The sequence below is a fragment of the Salvelinus fontinalis genome, chromosome 32, assembly GCF_029448725.1.
Source record: "Salvelinus fontinalis isolate EN_2023a chromosome 32, ASM2944872v1, whole genome shotgun sequence".
Classification (NCBI taxonomy): domain Eukaryota; kingdom Metazoa; phylum Chordata; class Actinopteri; order Salmoniformes; family Salmonidae; genus Salvelinus; species Salvelinus fontinalis.
In genome coordinates, this window is record NC_074696.1 from 1769444 (window position 1) to 1791067 (window position 21624).

General features: G+C 44.0%; 1 protein-coding gene across 2 annotated transcripts in view; it reads right to left on the reverse strand.

Annotated features, from left to right (window-relative positions):
• Positions 1-671: 671 nt before the first annotated feature.
• Positions 672-21624, reverse strand: part of si:dkey-284p5.3 (uncharacterized protein LOC557830 homolog) — a 37334-nt gene continuing 16381 nt past the window's right edge. Inside the window, exons 2-4 of one of the 2 annotated variants that reach the window (XM_055893189.1) lie at positions 20631-20897; positions 1779-1803; positions 672-1678 (exon numbers count right to left, since the gene is read on the reverse strand). In XM_055893189.1, coding sequence (XP_055749164.1) covers positions 1672-1678; positions 1779-1803; positions 20631-20897 — 299 coding nt within the window. In that variant the 3' untranslated portion in view covers positions 672-1671. Of the gene's footprint in view, positions 1679-1778; positions 1816-20630; positions 20898-21624 lie in introns of both variants that reach the window. The other variant, XM_055893188.1, reaches the window with a different exon arrangement.

Below are 21624 nucleotides of genomic sequence, written 5' to 3' on the forward strand. Positions count from 1 at the left end.
CACACATGCCTTACCCAAAGCCACACACAGGCCTTACCCAAAGCCACACACAGGCCTTACCCAAAGCCATACACAGGCCTTACCCAAAGCCACATACAGGCCTTACCCAAAGCCACACACAGGCCTTACCCAAAGCCATACACAGGCCTTACCCAAAGCCACACACAGGCCTTACCCAAAGCCATACACAGGCCTTACCCAAAGCCATACACAGGCCTTACCCAAAGCCATACACAGGCCTTACCCAAAGCCACACACAGGCCTTACCCAAAGCCACACACAGGCCTTACCCAAAGCCACACACAGGCCTTACCCAAAGCCACACACAGGCCTTACCCAAAGCCATACACAGGCCTTACCCAAAGCCATACACAGGCCTTACCCAAAGCCACACACAGGCCTTACCCAAAGCCATACACAGGCCTTACCGATCTTGGTTTTTAGTCTGTTTATTTTTCTATTTTAGTCAACTGTCAAACACACCAAAATGTAACTTGCAACTACAATAAAATCCAGAGATTTACTATACCTTTTCTGCCACCTTTTTCTCTTCGTGGGCTCTGTTCCATCGTCTCTGATGTAATCTAACAGTGTGGATGAGATACTGTCTGACATAAATACTTTTCCTCATACAATGGATGCTGTTTAAAAAAGCAACGTCAGTGAATGTCTTGAGTTCAGAAACTGTTTTATTCAAACCGTTATAACATGGTTGTAACATGGTCATATTATGGTTGTACAGTCCAAGCCAGCTGTAAAAACAACATCATTTAAATGTCTAATAGTTGTTGGCTTCATTTCTCAAATATGTGTGAGTAAATGGATTCAAGTTGTTCCTGAATGAATAATTCTGACAAATTAGTGTTGGTCGCTTAATCCCTGATACTTGATTCCCCTCATACTTGATTTCCCCTCATACTTGATTTCCCCTCATACTTGATTTCCCCCATACTTGATTTCCCCTCATACTTGATTTCCCCTCATACTTGATTTCCCCTCATACTTGATTTCCCTCATACTTGATTTCCCTCATACTTGATTTCCCTCATACTTGATTTCCCTCATACTTGATTTCCCTCATACTTGATTTCCCACATACTTGATTTCCCACATACTTGATTTCCCACATACTTGATTTCCCTCATACTTGATTTCCCTCATACTTGATTTCCCCTCATACTTGATTTCCCCTCATACTTGATTTCCCCTCATACTTGATTTCCCCTCATACTTGATTCCCCTCATACTTGATTCCCCTCATACTTGATTTCCCTCATACTTGATTCCCCTCATACTTGATTTCCCTCATACTTGATTCCCCTCATACTTGATTTCCCACATCGTTACAAGGCTGTAATACGAACTCACCAGAAATGTAGATTTTTAGATTCAAGCAATAGTTAATAAGCATTTATAAGTTACTTTGAAGCAATTATCTAATGAATGTTTTATAAACGATGCTAATAATACAACTAAATAGAAAATAGAGTATTTACAGAGGAAAAAGGCACAGTGATGACCCATTGATCCTGGTCACAGAGATCAGCTGGTCTGCAGCTTGGCAACAGGCAACTGGTGTGTATATATTGTCATCCTCTCTCGCTTTCAAATTAGGACATTCATGCAGATTCTTCATCCACAACATTGGGAAGACCGGCTTCATTTCCCTGACTAGGGGCTAAAATGCAAGCGAGGAAAATCATATTAGAATGGGTGGACATTCAAGGAATATGAAGCAGCAAGTTATCTTTGTGTTTGATGTAAAGAACCCTTCTCACCTGGTTGCAGTTGTATCGGCCTCAGCTGTGGCCTCAGCTGCTTTTCAGGAACAAGGACAATAACAAATAAAACACAAAACAGTCAAAAACCTACATTCACTAATAGTTATGTATTGTGAAAAAAGTGTCAAGAGGCCTGGAAAGGTAAATAAATCCTGAACTACAAAAATCTGCAATGTTAACGGCCCTGATAGGTCACCTGATTGCGTCCCTTTTCTGCTGTCTGAAGTCAGTGTAAGTAGTGCACTACAAATAGGGCACCTTATTTGTAGTGCACTACTTCTGACCAGGGCTCCCTAGGTTTGGTTTGGCAGGCCGTGAATCATTCTGCACCTCAGAGAGGCTGCTCTGCTCTCTGTGTCCCTCTCTGTGCTTCTGTGTGTGTATATATATATGTGTCTCTGTGTCCCTCTCTCTGTGTGTCTCTCTCTCTCTGTGTGTCTCTCTCTCTCGCAGTGTGTCTCTCTCTCTCAGTGTGTCTCTCTCTCTCAGTGTGTCTCTCTCTCTCGGTGTGTCTCTCTCTCTCGGTGTGTCTCTCTCTCTCGGTGTGTCTCTCTCTCTCGGTGTGTCTCTCTCTCTCGGTGTGTCTCTCTCTCTCGGTGTGTCTCTCTCTCTCGGTGTGTCTCTCTCTCTCGGTGTGTCTCTCTCTCTCGGTGTGTCTCTCTCTCTCGGTGTGTCTCTCTCTCTCGGTGTGTCTCTCTCTCTCGGTGTGTCTCTCTCTCTCTCGGTGTGTCTCTCTCTCTCTCGGTGTGTCTCTCTCTCTCTCGGTGTGTCTCTCTCTCTCTCTCTCGGTGTGTCTCTCTCTCTCTCTCTCGGTGTGTCTCTCTCTCTCTCTCTCGGTGTGTCTCTCTCTCTCTCGGTGTGTCTCTCTCTCTCTCGGTGTGTCTCTCTCTCGGTGTCTTTCTGCGATTCTATACTGAACCACTGGTTCAATTCAACTATATACATAATTTTGGACACGCCTACTGATTCAAGGGTTTTTATTTATTTTTACTATTTTCTACATTGTAGAATAATAGTGAAGACATCAACACTATGCAATAACACATATGGAATCATGTAGTAACCAAAAGGTGTTAAACAAATCAAAACATATTTGAGATTCTTTAAAGTAGCCACCCTTTGCCTTGATGACAGCTTTGCACACTCTTGGCATTCTCTCAACCAGCTTTAATTTTTTTTATTTTTTATTTCACCCTATTTAACCAGGTAGGCCAGTTGAGCCTATTTAACCCTATTTCACCCTATTTAACCAGGTAGGCCAGTTAAGAACAAGTTCTCATTTACAACTGCGACCTGGCCAAGATAAAGCAAAGCAGTGCGACAAAAACAACACAGAGTTACACATGGGATAAACAAACTTCACGAGGTAGTCACCTGGAATGCATTTCAATTAACGGGTGTGCCTTGTTAAAAGTTAATTGTGGAATTTATTCCCAATTGAGATGGTTTGGGATGGGTTGGACTGCAGAGTGAAAGAAAGCAGCCAACAAGTGCTCAGCATATGTGGGAACTCCTTCAAGCTTGGTGGAAAAACATTCCAGGTGAAGCTGGTTGAGAGAATGCCAAGAGTGTGCAATGCTGTCATCAAGGCAAAGGGTGGCTACTTTGAAGAATCTCAAATATAAAATATATTTTGATTTGTTTAACACCTTTTTGGTTACTACATGATTCCATATGTTATTTCATAGTTTTGATATCGTCACTATTATTCTACAATGTAGAAAATAGTCAAAATAAAGAAAAACCCTGAGTTCTATCCCACTACATAAGGTCTGCTGGCCCACTGGTTCTATTCAACTACATACTGGCCCACTGGTTCTATTCAACTACATACTGGCCCACTGGTTCTATTCCACTACATACTGGCCCACTGGTTCTATTCCACTACATACTGGCCCACGGGTTCTATTCAACTACATACTGGCCCACTGGTTCTATTCAACTATATACTGGCCCACTGGTTCTATTCAACTATATACTGGCCCACTGGTTCTATTCAACTATATACTGGAACCACTGGTTCTATTCAACTATATACTGGCCCACTGGTTCTATTCAACTATATACTGGCCCACTGGTTCTATTCAACTATATACTGGCCCACTGGTTCTATTCAACTATATACTGGAACCACTGGTTCTATTCAACTACATACTGGCCCACTGGTTCTATTCAACTACATACTGGCCCACTGGTTCTATTCCACTACATACTGGAACCACTGGTTCTATTCAACTACATACTGGAACCACTGGTTCTATTCAACTACATACTGGCCCACTGGTTCTATTCAACTATATACTGAACCACTGGTTCTATTCAACTATATACTGGCCCACTGGTTCTATTCAACTATATACTGGCCCACTGGTTCTATTCAACTACATACTGGAACCACTGGTTCTATTCAACTACATACTGGAACCACTGGTTCTATTCAACTATATACTGGAACCACTGGTTCTATTCAACTACATACTGGCCCACTGGTTCTATTCAACTACATACTGGCCCACTGGTTCTATTCAACTACATACTGGCCCACTGGTTCTATTCAACTACATACTGGCCCACTGGTTCTATTCAACTACATACTGGCCCACTGGTTCTATTCAACTACATACTGGCCCACTGGTTCTATTCAACTATATACTGGCCCACTGGTTCTATTCAACTATATACTGGCCCACTGGTTCTATTCAACTACATACTGGAACCACTGGTTCTATTCAACTACATACTGGAACCACTGGTTCTATTCAACTACATACTGGCCCACTGGTTCTATTCAACTATATACTGGCCCACTGGTTCTATTCAACTACATACTGGCCCACTGGTTCTATTCAACTACATACTGGCCCACTGGTTCTATTCAACTATATACTGGCCCACTGGTTCTATTCAACTACATACTGGAACCACTGGTTCTATTCCACTACATACTGGCCCACTGGTTCTATTCAACTACATACTGGCCCACTGGTTCTATTCAACTACATACTGGCCCGCTGGTTCTATTCAACTACATACTGGCCCACTGGTTCTATTCAACTACATACTGGCCCACTGGTTCTATTCAACTACATACTGAACCACTGGTTCTATTCAACTACATACTGAACCACTGGTTCTATTCAACTACATACTGGCCCACTGGTTCTATTCAACTACATACTGGAACCACTGGTTCTATTCAACTACATACTGGCCCACTGGTTCTATTCAACTACATACTGGCCCACTGGTTCTATTCAACTACATACTGGCCCACTGGTTCTATTCAACTACATACTGGCCCACTGGTTCTATTCAACTACATACTGGCCCACTGGTTCTATTCAACTATATACTGGCCCACTGGTTCTATTCAACTATATACTGGCCCACTGGTTCTATTCAACTACATACTGGAACCACTGGTTCTATTCAACTATATAAGGACTGCTGGCCCACGGGTTCTATTCAACTACATACTGGCCCACTGGTTCTATTCCACTACATACTGGAACCACTGGTTCTATTCAACTACATACTGGCCCCCTGGTTCTATTCAACTACATACTGGAACCACTGGTTCTATTCAACTATATACTGGCCCACTGGTTCTATTCAACTACATACTGGAACCACTGGTTCTATTCAACTATATACTGGCCCACTGGTTCTATTCAACTATATACTGTCCCACTGGTTCTATTCAACTATATACTGGCCCACTGGTTCTATTCAACTATATACTGGAACCACTGGTTCTATTCAACTATATACTGGCCCACTGGTTCTATTCAACTACATACTGGAACCACTGGTTCTATTCAACTACATACTGGCCCACTGGTTCTATTCAACTATATACTGGCCCACTGGTTCTATTCAACTATATACTGGCCCACTGGTTCTATTCAACTACATACTGGCCCACTGGTTCTATTCAACTACATACTGGAACCACTGGTTCTATTCAACTATATACTGGAACCACTGGTTCTATTCAACTACATACTGGCCCACTGGTTCTATTCAACTACATACTGGCCCACTGGTTCTATTCAACTACATACTGAACCACTGGTTCTATTCAACTATATACTGGAACCACTGGTTCTATTCAACTACATACTGGCCCACTGGTTCTATTCAACTACATACTGAACCACTGGTTCTATTCAACTATATACTGGCCCACTGGTTCTATTCAACTACATACTGGCCCACTGGTTCTATTCAACTATATACTGGAACCACTGGTTCTATTCAACTACATACTGAACCACTGGTTCTATTCAACTACATACTGGAACCACTGGTTCTATTCCACTACATACTGGCCCACTGGTTCTATTCAACTACATACTGGAACCACTGGTTCTATTCAACTACATACTGGCCCACTGGTTCTATTCAACTACATACTGGAACCACTGATTCTATTCAACTACATACCGGAACCACTGATTCTATTCAACTATATACTGGCCCACTGGTTCTATTCCACTACATACTGGAACCACTGGTTCTATTCCACTACATACTGGAACCACTGGTTCTATTCAACTACATACTGGAACCACTGGTTCTATTCAACTATATACTGGCCCACTGGTTCTATTCAACTACATACTGGAACCACTGGTTCTATTCAACTACATACTGGCCCACTGGTTCTATTCAACTACATACTGGCCCGCTGGTTCTATTCAACTATATACTGGCCCACTGGTTCTATTCAACTACATACTGGAACCACTGGTTCTATTCAACTACATACTGGCCCACTGGTTCTATTCAACTACATACTGGCCCGCTGGTTCTATTCAACTACATACTGGCCCACTGGTTCTATTCAACTACATACTGGCCCACTGGTTCTATTCAACTACATACTGAACCACTGGTTCTATTCAACTATATACTGGCCCACTGGTTCTATTCAACTACATACTGGCCCACTGGTTCTATTCAACTACATACTGGCCCACTGGTTCTATTCAACTATATACTGGAACCACTGGTTCTATTCAACTATATAAGGTCTGCTGAACCACTGGTTCTATTCAACTACATACTGGCCCACTGGTTCTATTCCACTATATACTGGCCCACTGGTTCTATTCAACTATATACTGGCCCACTGGTTCTATTCAACTATATAAGGTCTGCTGAACCACTGGTTCTATTCAACTATATACTGGCCCACTGGTTCTATTCAATTATATACTGGCCCACTGGTTCTATTCAACTACATACTGGCCCACTGGTTCTATTCAACTACATACTGGCCCACTGGTTCTATTCAACTACATACTGGCCCCCTGGTTCTATTCAACTACATACTGGCCAACTGGTTCTATTCAACTACATACTGGAACCACTGGTTCTATTCAACTATATAAGGTCTGCTGGCCCACTGGTTCTATTCAACTACATACTGGCCCACTGGTTCTATTCAACTATATACTGGCCCACTGGTTCTATTCCACTACATACTGGCCCACTGGTTCTATTCAACTACATACTGGCCCACTGGTTCTATTCAACTACATACTGGCCCACTGGTTCTATTCAACTACATACTGGCCCACTGGTTCTATTCAACTACATACTGGCCCACTGGTTCTATTCAACTACATACTGGCCCACTGGTTCTATTCAACTATATACTGGCCCACTGGTTCTATTCAACTACATACTGGCCCACTGGTTCTATTCAACTACATACTGGAACCACTGGTTCTATTCAACTATATAAGGACTGCTGGCCCACGGGTTCTATTCAACTACATACTGGCCCACTGGTTCTATTCCACTACATACTGGAACCACTGGTTCTATTCAACTACATACTGGCCCCCTGGTTCTATTCAACTACATACTGGAACCACTGGTTCTATTCAACTATATACTGGCCCACTGGTTCTATTCAACTACATACTGGAACCACTGGTTCTATTCAACTATATACTGGCCCACTGGTTCTATTCAACTATATACTGTCCCACTGGTTCTATTCAACTATATACTGGCCCACTGGTTCTATTCAACTATATACTGGAACCACTGGTTCTATTCAACTATATACTGGCCCACTGGTTCTATTCAACTACATACTGGAACCACTGGTTCTATTCAACTACATACTGGCCCACTGGTTCTATTCAACTATATACTGGCCCACTGGTTCTATTCAACTACATACTGGCCCACTGGTTCTATTCAACTATATACTGGCCCACTGGTTCTATTCAACTACATACTGGAACCACTGGTTCTATTCAACTACATACTGGAACCACTGGTTCTATTCAACTATATACTGGAACCACTGGTTCTATTCAACTACATACTGGCCCACTGGTTCTATTCAACTACATACTGAACCACTGGTTCTATTCAACTACATACTGAACCACTGGTTCTATTCAACTACATACTGGCCCACTGGTTCTATTCAACTATATACTGGCCCACTGGTTCTATTCAACTACATACTGAACCACTGGTTCTATTCAACTATATACTGGAACCACTGGTTCTATTCAACTACATACTGGCCCACTGGTTCTATTCAACTACATACTGGCCCACTGGTTCTATTCAACTACATACTGAACCACTGGTTCTATTCAACTATATACTGGCCCACTGGTTCTATTCAACTACATACTGGCCCACTGGTTCTATTCAACTACATACTGAACCACTGGTTCTATTCAACTACATACTGGAACCACTGGTTCTATTCAACTACATACTGGAACCACTGGTTCTATTCAACTACATACTGCCCCCCTGGTTCTATTCAACTACATACTGGCCCACTGGTTCTATTCAACTACATACTGGAACCACTGGTTCTATTCAACTACATACTGGCCCACTGGTTCTATTCAACTATATACTGGCCCACTGGTTCTATTCAACTATATACTGGAACCACTGGTTCTATTCAACTATATACTGGCCCACTGGTTCTATTCAACTACATACTGGAACCACTGGTTCTATTCAACTACATACTGGCCCACTGGTTCTATTCAACTACATACTGGCCCGCTGGTTCTATTCAACTACATACTGGCCCACTGGTTCTATTCAACTACATACTGGCCCATTGGTTCTATTCAACTATATAAGGTCTGCTGAACCACTGGTTCTATTCAACTACATACTGGCCCACTGGTTCTATTCCACTATATACTGGCCCACTGGTTCTATTCAACTATATACTGGCCCTACTGGTTCTATTCAACTATATAAGGTCTGCTGAACCACTGGTTCTATTCAACTATATACTGGCCCACTGGTTCTATTCAATTATATACTGGCCCACTGGTTCTATTCAACTATATACTGGCCCACTGGTTCTATTCAACTACATACTGGAACCACTGGTTCTATTCAATTATATACTGGCCCACTGGTTCTATTCAACTATATACTGGCCAACTGGTTCTATTCAACTACATACTGGAACCACTGGTTCTATTCAACTATATAAGGTCTGCTGGCCCACTGGTTCTATTCAACTACATACTGGCCCACTGGTTCTATTCAACTATAAACTGGCCCACTGGTTCTATTCCACTACATACTGGCCCACTGGTTCTATTCCACTACATACTGGCCCACTGGTTCTATTCCACTACATACTGGCCCACTGGTTCTATTCCACTACATACTGGCCCACTGGTTCTATTCCACTACATACTGGCCCACTGGTTCTATTCCACTACATACTGGCCCACTGGTTCTATTCCACTACATACTGGCCCACTGGTTCTATTCCACTACATACTGGCCCACTGGTTCTATTCAACTACATACTGGCCCACTGGTTCTATTCAACTACATACTGGCCCACTGGTTCTATTCAACTACATACTGGCCCACTGGTTCTATTCAACTATATACTGGCCCACTGGTTCTATTCAACTACATACTGGCCCACTGGTTCTATTCAACTACATACTGGCCCACTGGTCCTATTCCACTACATACTGGTCCACTGGTTCTATTCAACTACATACTGGCCCACTGGTTCTATTCAACTACATACTGGCCCGCTGGTTCTATTCAACTACATACTGGCCCACTGGTTCTATTCAACTACATACTGGCCCACTGGTTCTATTCAACTACATACTGGCCCGCTGGTTCTATTCCACTACATACTGGTCCACTGGTTCTATTCAACTACATACTGGCCCACTGGTTCTATTCAACTACATACTGGCCCGCTGGTTCTATTCAACTACATACTGGCCCACTGGTTCTATTCAACTACATACTGGCCCACTGGTTCTATTCAACTATATAAGGTCTGCTGGACCACTGGTTCTATTCAACTACATACTGGCCCACTGGTTCTATTCCACTACATACTGGCCCACTGGTTCTATTCAACTACATACTGGCCCACTGGTTCTATTCAACTACATACTGGCCCACTGGTTCTATTCAACTACATACTGGCCCACTGGTTCTATTCAACTATATACTGGCCCACTGGTTCTACTCAACTATATACTGGCCCACTGGTTCTATTCAACTATATACTGGCCCACTGGTTCTATTCAACTACATACTGGCCCACTGGTTCTATTCAACTACATACTGGCCCACTGGTTCTATTCAACTATATACTGGCCCACTGGTTCTATTCAACTACATACTGGCCCGCTGGTTCTATTCAACTACATACTGGCCCACTGGTTCTATTCAACTATATAAGGTCTGCTGAACCACTGGTTCTATTCAACTACATACTGGCCCACTGGTTCTATTCAACTATATAAGGTCTGCTGAACCACTGGTTCTATTCAACTACATACTGGCCCACTGGTTCTATTCAACTACATACTGGAACCACTGGTTCTATTCAACTATATACTGGCCCACTGGTTCTATTCAACTATATACTGGAACCACTGGTTCTATTCAACTATATACTGGCCCACTGGTTCTATTCAACTGCATACTGGAACCACTGGTTCTATTCAACTATATACTGTTCCACTGGTTCTATTCAACTACATACTGGAACCACTGGTTCTATTCCACTACATACTGGCCCACTGGTTCTATTCAACTACATACTGGAACCACTGGTTCTATTCCACTACATACTGGCCCACTGGTTCTATTCAACTACATACTGACCCACTGGTTCTATTCAACTACATACTGGCCCGCTGGTTCTATTCAACTACATACTGGCCCACTGATTCTATTCAACTACATACTGGAACCACTGGTTCTATTCCACTACATACTGGCCCACTGGTTCTATTCAACTACATACTGACCCACTGATTCTATTCAACTATATACTGGAACCACTGGTTCTATTCAACTACATACTGGCCCACTGGTTCTATTCAACTACATACTGGCCCACTGGTTCTATTCAACTACTTACTGGAACCACTGGTTCTATTCCACTACATACTGGCCCACTGGTTCTATTCCACTACATACTGGCCCACTGGTTCTATTCCACTACATACTGGCCCACTGGTTCTCTTCCACTACATACTGAACCACTGGTTCTATTCAACTATATACTGGAACCACTGGTTCTATTCAACTATATACTGGCCCACTGGTTCTATTCCACTACATACTGGCCCACTGGTTCTATTCAACTATATACTGGCCCACTGGTTCTATTCAACTATATACTGGCCCACTGGTTCTATTCAACTACATACTGGAACCACTGGTTCTATTCAACTACATACTGGCCCACTGGTTCTATTCAACTACATACTGGAACCACTGGTTCTATTCAACTACATACTGGCCCACTGGTTCTATTCAACTACATACTGAACCACTGGTTCTATTCAACTGCATACTGGCCCACTGGTTCTATTCAACTGCATACTGGCCCACTGGTTCTATTCAACTACATACTGGAACCACTGATTCTATTCAACTGCATACTGGCCCACTGGTTCTATTCAACTATATACTGGCCCACTGGTTCTATTCAACTATATACTGGAACCACTGATTCTATTCAACTATATACTGGCCCACTGGTTCTATTCAACTATATACTGGAACCACTGGTTCTATTCAACTACATACTGGCCCACTGGTTCTATTCAACTACATACTGGCCCACTGGTTTTATTCAACTATATACTGGAACCACTGGTTCTATTCAACTACATACTGGCCCACTGGTTCTATTCAACTACATACTGGCCCACTGGTTCTATTCAACTACATACTGGCCCACTGGTTCTATTCAACTACATACTGAACCACTGGTTCTATTCAACTGCATACTGGCCCACTGGTTCTATTCAACTGCATACTGGCCCACTGGTTCTATTCAACTACATACTGGCCCACTGGTTCTATTCAACTACATACTGGCCCACTGGTTCTATTCAACTACATACTGGCCCAGTGGTTCTATTCAACTACATACTGGCCCACTGGTTCTATTCAACTACATACTGGCCCACTGGTTCTATTCAACTATATACTGGCCCACTGGTTCTATTCAACTACATACTGGAACCACTGGTTCTATTCAACTATATACTGGCCCGCTGGTTCTATTCAACTATATACTGGCCCACTGGTTCTATTCAACTATATACTGTTCCACTGGTTCTATTCAACTACATACTGGAACCACTGGTTCTATTCAACTACATACTGGAACCACTGGTTCTATTCAACTATATACTGGCCCACTGGTTCTATTCAACTACATACTGGCCCACTGGTTCTATTCAACTACATACTGGCCCCCTGGTTCTATTCAACTACATACTGGCCCACTGATTCTATTCAACTATATACTGGCCCACTGGTTCTATTCAACTACATACTGGCCCACTGGTTCTATTCAACTACATACTGGCCCACTGGTTCTATTCAACTACATACTGGAACCACTGGTTCTATTCAACTATATACTGGCCCACTGGTTCTATTCAACTACATACTGGAACCACTGATTCTATTCAACTACATACTGGCCCACTGGTTCTATTCAACTACATACTGGCCCACTGATTCTATTCAACTATATACTGGAACCACTGGTTCTATTCAACTACATACTGGCCCACTGGTTCTATTCAACTACATACTGGCCCACTGATTCTATTCAACTATATACTGGAACCACTGGTTCTATTCAACTACATACTGGCCCACTGGTTCTATTCAACTACATACTGGCCCACTGGTTCTATTCAACTACATACTGGCCCGCTGGTTCTATTCAACTACATACTGGCCCCCTGGTTCTATTCAACTACATACTGGCCCCCTGGTTCTATTCAACTACATACTGGCCCCCTGGTTCTATTCAACTATATACTGGCCCACTGGTTCTATTCAACTACATACTGGCCCCCTGGTTCTATTCAACTACATACCGGAACCACTGGTTCTATTCAACTACATACCGGAACCACTGGTTCTATTCAACTACATACCGGAACCACTGATTCTATTCAACTACATACTGGCCCACTGGTTCTATTCAACTACATACTGGCCCACTGGTTCTATTCAACTATATACTGGCCCACTGGTTCTATTCAACTATATACTGGCCCACTGGTTCTATTCAACTATATACTGGCCCACTGGTTCTATTCAACCATATACTGGCCCACTGGTTCTATTCAACTATATACTGGCCCACTGGTTCTATTCAACTATATACTGGCCCACTGGTTCTATTCAACTATATACTGGCCCACTGGTTCTATTCAACTACATACTGGCCCCCTGGTTCTATTCAACTACATACTGGCCCACTGGTTCTATTCAACTATATACTGGCCCGCTGGTTCTTTTCAACTATATAAGGTCTGCTGGACCACTGGTTCTATTCAACTACAGCCTTTTCCTTTATCGGTTATATTAATGGTACTTTGCATTAGACAAATACACATTCGAAATGCGCAGTACATGTGACTTGGCAGTAATTTGCATTGGGACTCACTAAGTAAATTGACAAGATTAGTAATGACTTCCATCACCATGGAACCTCTAGGGTCAGTGAGGGATCATGTTAGTAATGACTTCCATCACCATGAAACCTCTAGGGTCAGTGAGGGATCATGTTAGTAATGTCCTCCATCACCATGGAACCTCTAGGGTCAGTGAGGGATCATGTTAGTAACCCTGGTAACAGACCTATCCATAACCCTGGTAACAGACCTATCCATAACCCTGGTAACAGACCTATCCATAACCCTGGTAACAGACCTATCCATAACCCTGGTAACAGACCTATCCATAACCCTGGTAACAGACCTATCCATAACCCTGGTAACAGACCTATCCATAACCCTGGTAACAGACCTATCCATAACCCTGGTAACAGACCTATCCATAACCCTGGTAACAGACCTATCCATAACCCTGGTAACAGACCTATCCATAACCCTGGTAACAGACCTATCCATAACCCTGGTAACAGACCTATCCATAACCCTGGTAACAGACCTATCCATAACCCTGGTAACAGACCTATCCATAACCCTGGTAACAGACCTATCCATAACCCTGGTAACAGACCTATCTATAACCCTGGTAACAGACCTATCTATAACCCTGGTAACAGACCTATCTATAACCCTGGTAACAGACCTATCCCTAACCCTGGTAACAGACCTATCCCTAACCCTGGTAACAGCACTATCCCTAACCCTGGTAACAGCCCTATCCATAACCCTGGTAACAGCCCTATCCCTAACCCTGGTAACAGACCTATCCCTAACCCTGGTAACAGTACTAGCCATAACCCTGGTAACAGACCTATCCATAACCCTGGTAACAGACCTATCCATAACCCTGGTAACAGACCTATCCATAACCCTGGTAACAGACCTATCCATAACCCTGGTAACAGACCTATCCCTAACCCTGGTAACAGACCTATCCCTAACCCTGGTAACAGACCTATCCCTAACCCTGGTAACAGACCTATCCATAACCCTGGTAACAGACCTATCCATAACCCTGGTAACAGACCTATCCATAACCCTGGTAACAGACCTATCTCTAACCCTGGTAACAGACCTATCCCTAACCCTGGTAACAGACCTATCCCTAACCCTGGTAACAGACCTATCCCTAACCCTGGTAACAGACCTATCCCTAACCCTGGTAACAGACCTATCCATAACCCTGGTAACAGACCTATCCATAACCCTGGTAACAGCCCTATCCCTAACCCTGGTAACAGCCCTATCCCTAACCCTGGTAACAGCCCTATCCCTAACCCTGGTAACAGACCTATCCCTAACCCTGGTAACAGACCTATCCCTAACCCTGGTAACAGCCCTATCCCTAACCCTGGTAACAGCACTATCCCTAACCCTGGTAACAGACCTATCCCTAACCCTGGTAACAGACCTATCCCTAACCCTGGTAACAGACCTATCCCTAACCCTGGTAACAGTACTATCCCTAACCCTGGTAACAGACTTATCCATAACCCTGGTAACAGACCTATCCATAACCCTGGTAACAGACCTATCCATAACCCTGGTAACAGACCTATCCATAACCCTGGTAACAGACCTATCCATAACCCTGGTAACAGACCTATCCATAACCCTGGTAACAGACCTATCCCTAACCCTGGTAACAGTACTAGCCCTAACCCTGGTAACAGTACTATCCATAACCCTGGTAACAGTACTAGCCCTAACCCTGGTAACAGTACTAGCCCTAACCCTGGTAACAGACCTATCCCTAACCCTGGTAACAGACCTATCCCTAACCCTGGTAACAGTACTAGCCCTAACCCTGGTAACAGACCTATCCATAACCCTGGTAACAGACCTATCCATAACCCTGGTAACAGACCTATCCCTAACCCTGGTAACAGACCTATCCATAACCCTGGTAACAGTACTAGCCCTAACCCTGGTAACAGTACTATCCCTAACCCTGGTAACAGACCTATCCCTAACCCTGGTAACAGACCTATCCCTAACCCTGGTAACAGAACTATCCATAACCCTGGTAACAGACCTATCCATAACCCTGGTAACAGACCTATCCATAACCCTGGTAACATACCTATCCCTAACCCTGGTAACAGACCTATCCATAACCCTGGTAACAGACCTATCCATAACCCTGGTAACAGACCTATCCCTAACCCTGGTAACAGACCTATCCCTAACCCTGGTAACAGACCTATCCCTAACCCTGGTAACAGACCTATCCATAACCCTGGTAACAATACTAGCCCTAACCCTGGTAACAATACTAGCCCTAACCCTGGTAACAGACCTAGCCCTAACCCTGGTAACAGACCTAGCCCTAACCCTGGTAACAGTACTAGCCCTAACCCTGGTAACAATACTAGCCCTAACCCTGGTAACAGACCTATCCATAACCCTGGTAACATACCTATCCATAACCCTGGTAACATACCTATCCATAACCCTGGTAACAGACCTATCCCTAACCCTGGTAACAGACCTATCCCTAACCCTGGTAACAGACCTATCCCTAACCCTGGTAACAGTACTAGCCCTAACCCTGGTAACAGACCTATCCATAACCCTGGTAACAATACTAGCCCTAACCCTGGTAACAGTACTATCCATAACCCTGGTAACAGACCTATCCATAACCCTGGTAACAATACTAGCCCTAACCCTGGTAACAGTACTATCCCTAACCCTGGTAACAGACCTATCCCTAACCCTGGTAACAATACTAGCCCTAACCCTGGTAACAGTACTATCCATAACCCTGGTAACAGACCTATCCCTAACCCTGGTAACAGACCTATCCCTAACCCTGGTAACAGACCTATCCATAACCCTGGTAACAATACTAGCCCTAACCCTGGTAACAATACTAGCCCTAACCCTGGTAACAGACCTAGCCCTAACCCTGGTAACAGACCTAGCCCTAACCCTGGTAACAGTACTAGCCCTAACCCTGGTAACAATACTAGCCCTAACCCTGGTAACAGACCTATCCATAACCCTGGTAACATACCTATCCATAACCCTGGTAACATACCTATCCATAACCCTGGTAACAGACCTATCCCTAACCCTGGTAACAGACCTATCCCTAACCCTGGTAACAGACCTATCCCTAACCCTGGTAACAGTACTAGCCATAACCCTGGTAACAGACCTATCCATAACCCTGGTAACAATACTAGCCCTAACCCTGGTAACAGTACTATCCATAACCCTGGTAACAATACTAGCCCTAACCCTGGTAACAGTACTATCCCTAACCCTGGTAACAGACCTATCCCTAACCCTGGTAACAATACTAGCCCTAACCCTGGTAACAGTACTATCCATAACCCTGGTAACAGACCTATCCCTAACCCTGGTAACAGACCTATCCCTAACCCTGGTAACAGACCTATCCATAACCCTGGTAACAATACTATCCCTAACCCTGGTAACAGTACTAGCCCTAACCCTGGTAACAGACCTATCTCTAACCCTGGTAACAGACCTATCTCTAACCCTGGTAACAGACCTATCTCTAACCCTGGTAACAGACCTATCTCTAACCCTGGTAACAGACCTATCCCTAACCCTGGTAACAGACCTATCCCTAACCCTGGTAACAGACCTATCCCTAACCCTGGTAACAGACCTATCCCTAACCCTGGTAACAGACCTATCCATAACCCTGGTAACAGACCTATCCCTAACCCTGGTAACAGTACTAGCCCTAACCCTGGTAACAGTACTATCCATAACCCTGGTAACAGTACTAGCCCTAACCCTGGTAACAGTACTAGCCCTAACCCTGGTAACAGACCTATCCCTAACCCTGGTTACAGACTTATCCCTAACCCATTGTAACAGTATTAGCCTTAACCTTGGTAACAGACTTATCCATAACCCTGGTAACAGACCTATCCATAACCCTGGTAACAGACCTATCCCTAACCCTGGTAACAGACCTATCCATAACCCTGGTAACAGTACTAGCCCTAACCCTGGTAACAGTACTATCCCTAACCCTGGTAACAGACCTATCCCTAACCCTGGTAACAGACCTATCCCTAACCCTGGTAACAGAACTATCCATAACCCTGGTAACAGACCTATCCATAACCCTGGTAACAGACCTATCCATAACCCTGGTAACATACCTATCCCTAACCCTGGTAACAGACCTATCCATAACCCTGGTAACAGACCTATCCATAACCCTGGTAACAGACCTATCCCTAACCCTGGTAACAGACCTATCCCTAACCCTGGTAACAGACCTATCCCTAACCCTGGTAACAGACCTATCCATAACCCTGGTAACAATACTAGCCCTAACCCTGGTAACAATACTAGCCCTAACCCTGGTAACAGACCTAGCCCTAACCCTGGTAACAGTACTAGCCCTAACCCTGGTAACAGACCTATCCATAACCCTGGTAACAGACCTATCCATAACCCTGGTAACAGACCTATCCATAACCCTGGTAACAGACCTATCCATAACCCTGGTAACAGACCTATCCATAACCCTGGTAACAGACCTATCCATAACCCTGGTAACAGTACTATCCATAACCCTGGTAACAGACCTATCCATAACCCTGGTAACAGACCTATCCATAACCCTGGTAACAGACCTATCCATAACCCTGGTAACAGTACTATCCATAACCCTGGTAACAGTACTATCCCTAACCCTGGTAACAGTACTAGCCCTAACCCTGGTAACAGTACTAGCCCTAACCCTGGTAACAGACCTATCCATAACCCTGGTAACAGACCTATCCCTAACCCTGGTAACAGTACTATCCATAACCCTGGTAACAGTACTATCCATAACCCTGGTAACAGTACTATCCATAACCCTGATAACAGACCTATCCATAACCCTGGTAACAGTACTAGCCATAACCCTGGTAACAGTACTATCCATAACCCTGGTAACAGACCTATCCATAACCCTGGTAACAGACCTATCCATAACCCTGGTAACAGACCTATCCATAACCCTGGTAACAGTACTATCCATAACCCTGGTAACAGTACTATCCATAACCCTGGTAACAGTACTAGCCATAACCCTGGTAACAGACCTATCCATAACCCTGGTAACAGTACTAGCCCTAACCCTGGTAACAGACCTATCCATAACCCTGGTAACAGACCTATCCCTAACCCTGGTAACAGTACTATCCATAACCCTGGTAACAGTACTATCCATAACCCTGGTAACAGTACTATCCATAACCCTGGTAACAGTACTATCCATAACCCTGATAACAGACCTATCCATAACCCTGGTAACAGTACTATCCATAACCCTGGTAACAGTACTAGCCATAACCCTGGTAACAGTACTAGCCATAACCCTGGTAACAGACCTATCCATAACCCTGGTAACAGTACTATCCATAACCCTGGTAACAGTACTATCCATAACCCTGGTAACAGTACTATCCATAACCCTGGTAACAGACCTATCCATAACCCTGGTAACAGTACTATCCATAACCCTGGTAACAGTACTATCCATAACCCTGGTAACAGTACTAGCCATAACCCTGGTAACAGACCTATCCATAACCCTGGTAACAGACCTATCCATAACCCTGGTAACAGACCTATCCATAACCCTGGTAACAGACCTATCCATAACCCTGGTAACAGTACTATCCATAACCCTGGTAACAGTACTATCCATAACCCTGGTAACAGACCTATCCATAACCCTGGTAACAGACCTATCCATAACCCTGGTAACAGTACTATCCATAACCCTGGTAACAGTACTATCCATAACCCTGGTAACAGACCTATCCATAACCCTGGTAACAGTACTATCCATAACCCTGGTAACAGACCTATCCATAACCCTGGTAACAGTACTATCCCTAACCCTGGTAACAGACCTATCCCTAACCCTGGTAACAGTACTATCCATAACCCTGGTAACAGTACTATCCCTAACCCTGGTAACAGTACTATCCCTAACCCTGGTAACAGACCTATCCATAACCCTGGTAACAGTACTAGCCATAACCCTGGTAACAGTACTAGCCATAACCCTGGTAACAGTACTATCCCTAACCCTGGTAACAGTACTATCCCTAACCCTGGTAACAGACCTATCCATAACCCTGGTAACAGTACTAGCCCTAACCCTGGTAACAGTACTATCCATAACCCTGGTAACAGTCAGGGTAATGAGACAGCAGAACAGGGGAAAGTCTACATAGATGAATATTCACCTGGGCTCCTAGCTAGCTGTGTTCAAGGGGTCACTGAGGAGTACAGTAGGCTAAGTGGAACATTTATCAGGTTACTGTTGATCATTGCCAGTAAATTAACATTGTGTACTTGGTGTTGTCAATGGGACAGAGGGTCATTACCCCCTTGTTGTTGGATTAATACCGTCAGGGATGGATTTCCAGTCAGACACAGGTTAAGCCTAAAGTCTCTGACTAAAAAACCATTTCAACTGAGATCATGTTTTTGTGTACAGAACTCGGCTTCATCTGTGTCTGGTGAAACGATCCTGATGCGTTTTTACAGCTGCTTGAACAAACAGGTATTACATCCTTATCAAAACGGTTACGCACAACTGATCCATGTCCGTCCAGAAACAGGCCTCTTGTGTGCCGTGAGCAGATATGAGGACAGAAGAAAGGTGTGATTTGCATTGGAAATAGAGGAGCATGATCATATTAGGCCACTTTGGCTACGTTTACACAAGCAGTCCAATTCTGATATTTTGCCCAATTATTGGCAAAAGAGCTGAGCAGGTTGGTCAAAATATCAATTAGTGAAAAAATATCAGAATTGGGCTGCCTGTGTAAACGCAGCCTCTGTCTGTGCCTACAGTACGTACCTGGGTCCTGGGCTGCAGGGGGAGGCTCTGGAGAGCTGGCTGGCTGCTCGGGGGAAGTGGCTGCTGCAGGAGCATCGGCTGCAGGCTGGGTCTCACTCTGGGCCGGGGCCTCCGCTGCAGGGGCCGGGTCTGTGGTGTCTGCAGGAGCCTCGGCTTGGGCTGCAGCCGGAGCAGACTGGGCCTCCCCTCCTGTGGCTGCTACGGTCACTGTCTGATCTGGGATGGTCTCACTGTCCTCCGCAACCTTACCGTTCTCATTAGCCGCCCCTGGCAGTGGAACACAGAACATCAGCCACATGCTGGGAGCTCAAGGATTGGTCAATCAAGCAATCATGTTATCAATAAAATGTGATTTATATAGCCCTTTTAACAAGGGCAAAGTTATTTTTATTTTTTTTACATTTATTTAACTAGTCAAGTCAGTTAAGGACAAATTCTTATTTTCAATGACGGCCTAGGAACAGTGGGTTCAGAGACAGAACGACAGAGTTGTACCTTGTCAGCTCTGGGATTTGAACTTGCAACCTTTCGGTTACTAGTACAACGCTCTAACCACTAGGCTACCCTGCCGCCCCAAAGTGCTTTACAGTAATCTACATCAACTGAAATATTCAATGTTTGATGGACAGCTCAACGGTTACAATGGTAGACAATAACGGCCACTCCCCTCTACCTTACTGTGAGAAGTAGGCAATTATATAATTATATAGCAACCAGCAGTGTTAGAACAGAGTCATTGGGTCTGTATGGTGTCTGTAACGTGATGACTAGGACATGGCTTCAGGTCATGATTAAGTAGCCGTGAAACTGGCAAACAATGCTTCACCTCATAGCAACACCAAACAATCACAGCTCTTTCTCAGGCAACAGCCCAGCTAGTGTAACACGGTTGGTTATGTTTCCACTTGACACTGCAGAAATATGTATTTCATGTTCATGTATTCCTATTGGTTGGTTGAATTTACATATCAATGAGGTGTTATGCCATTGGTCA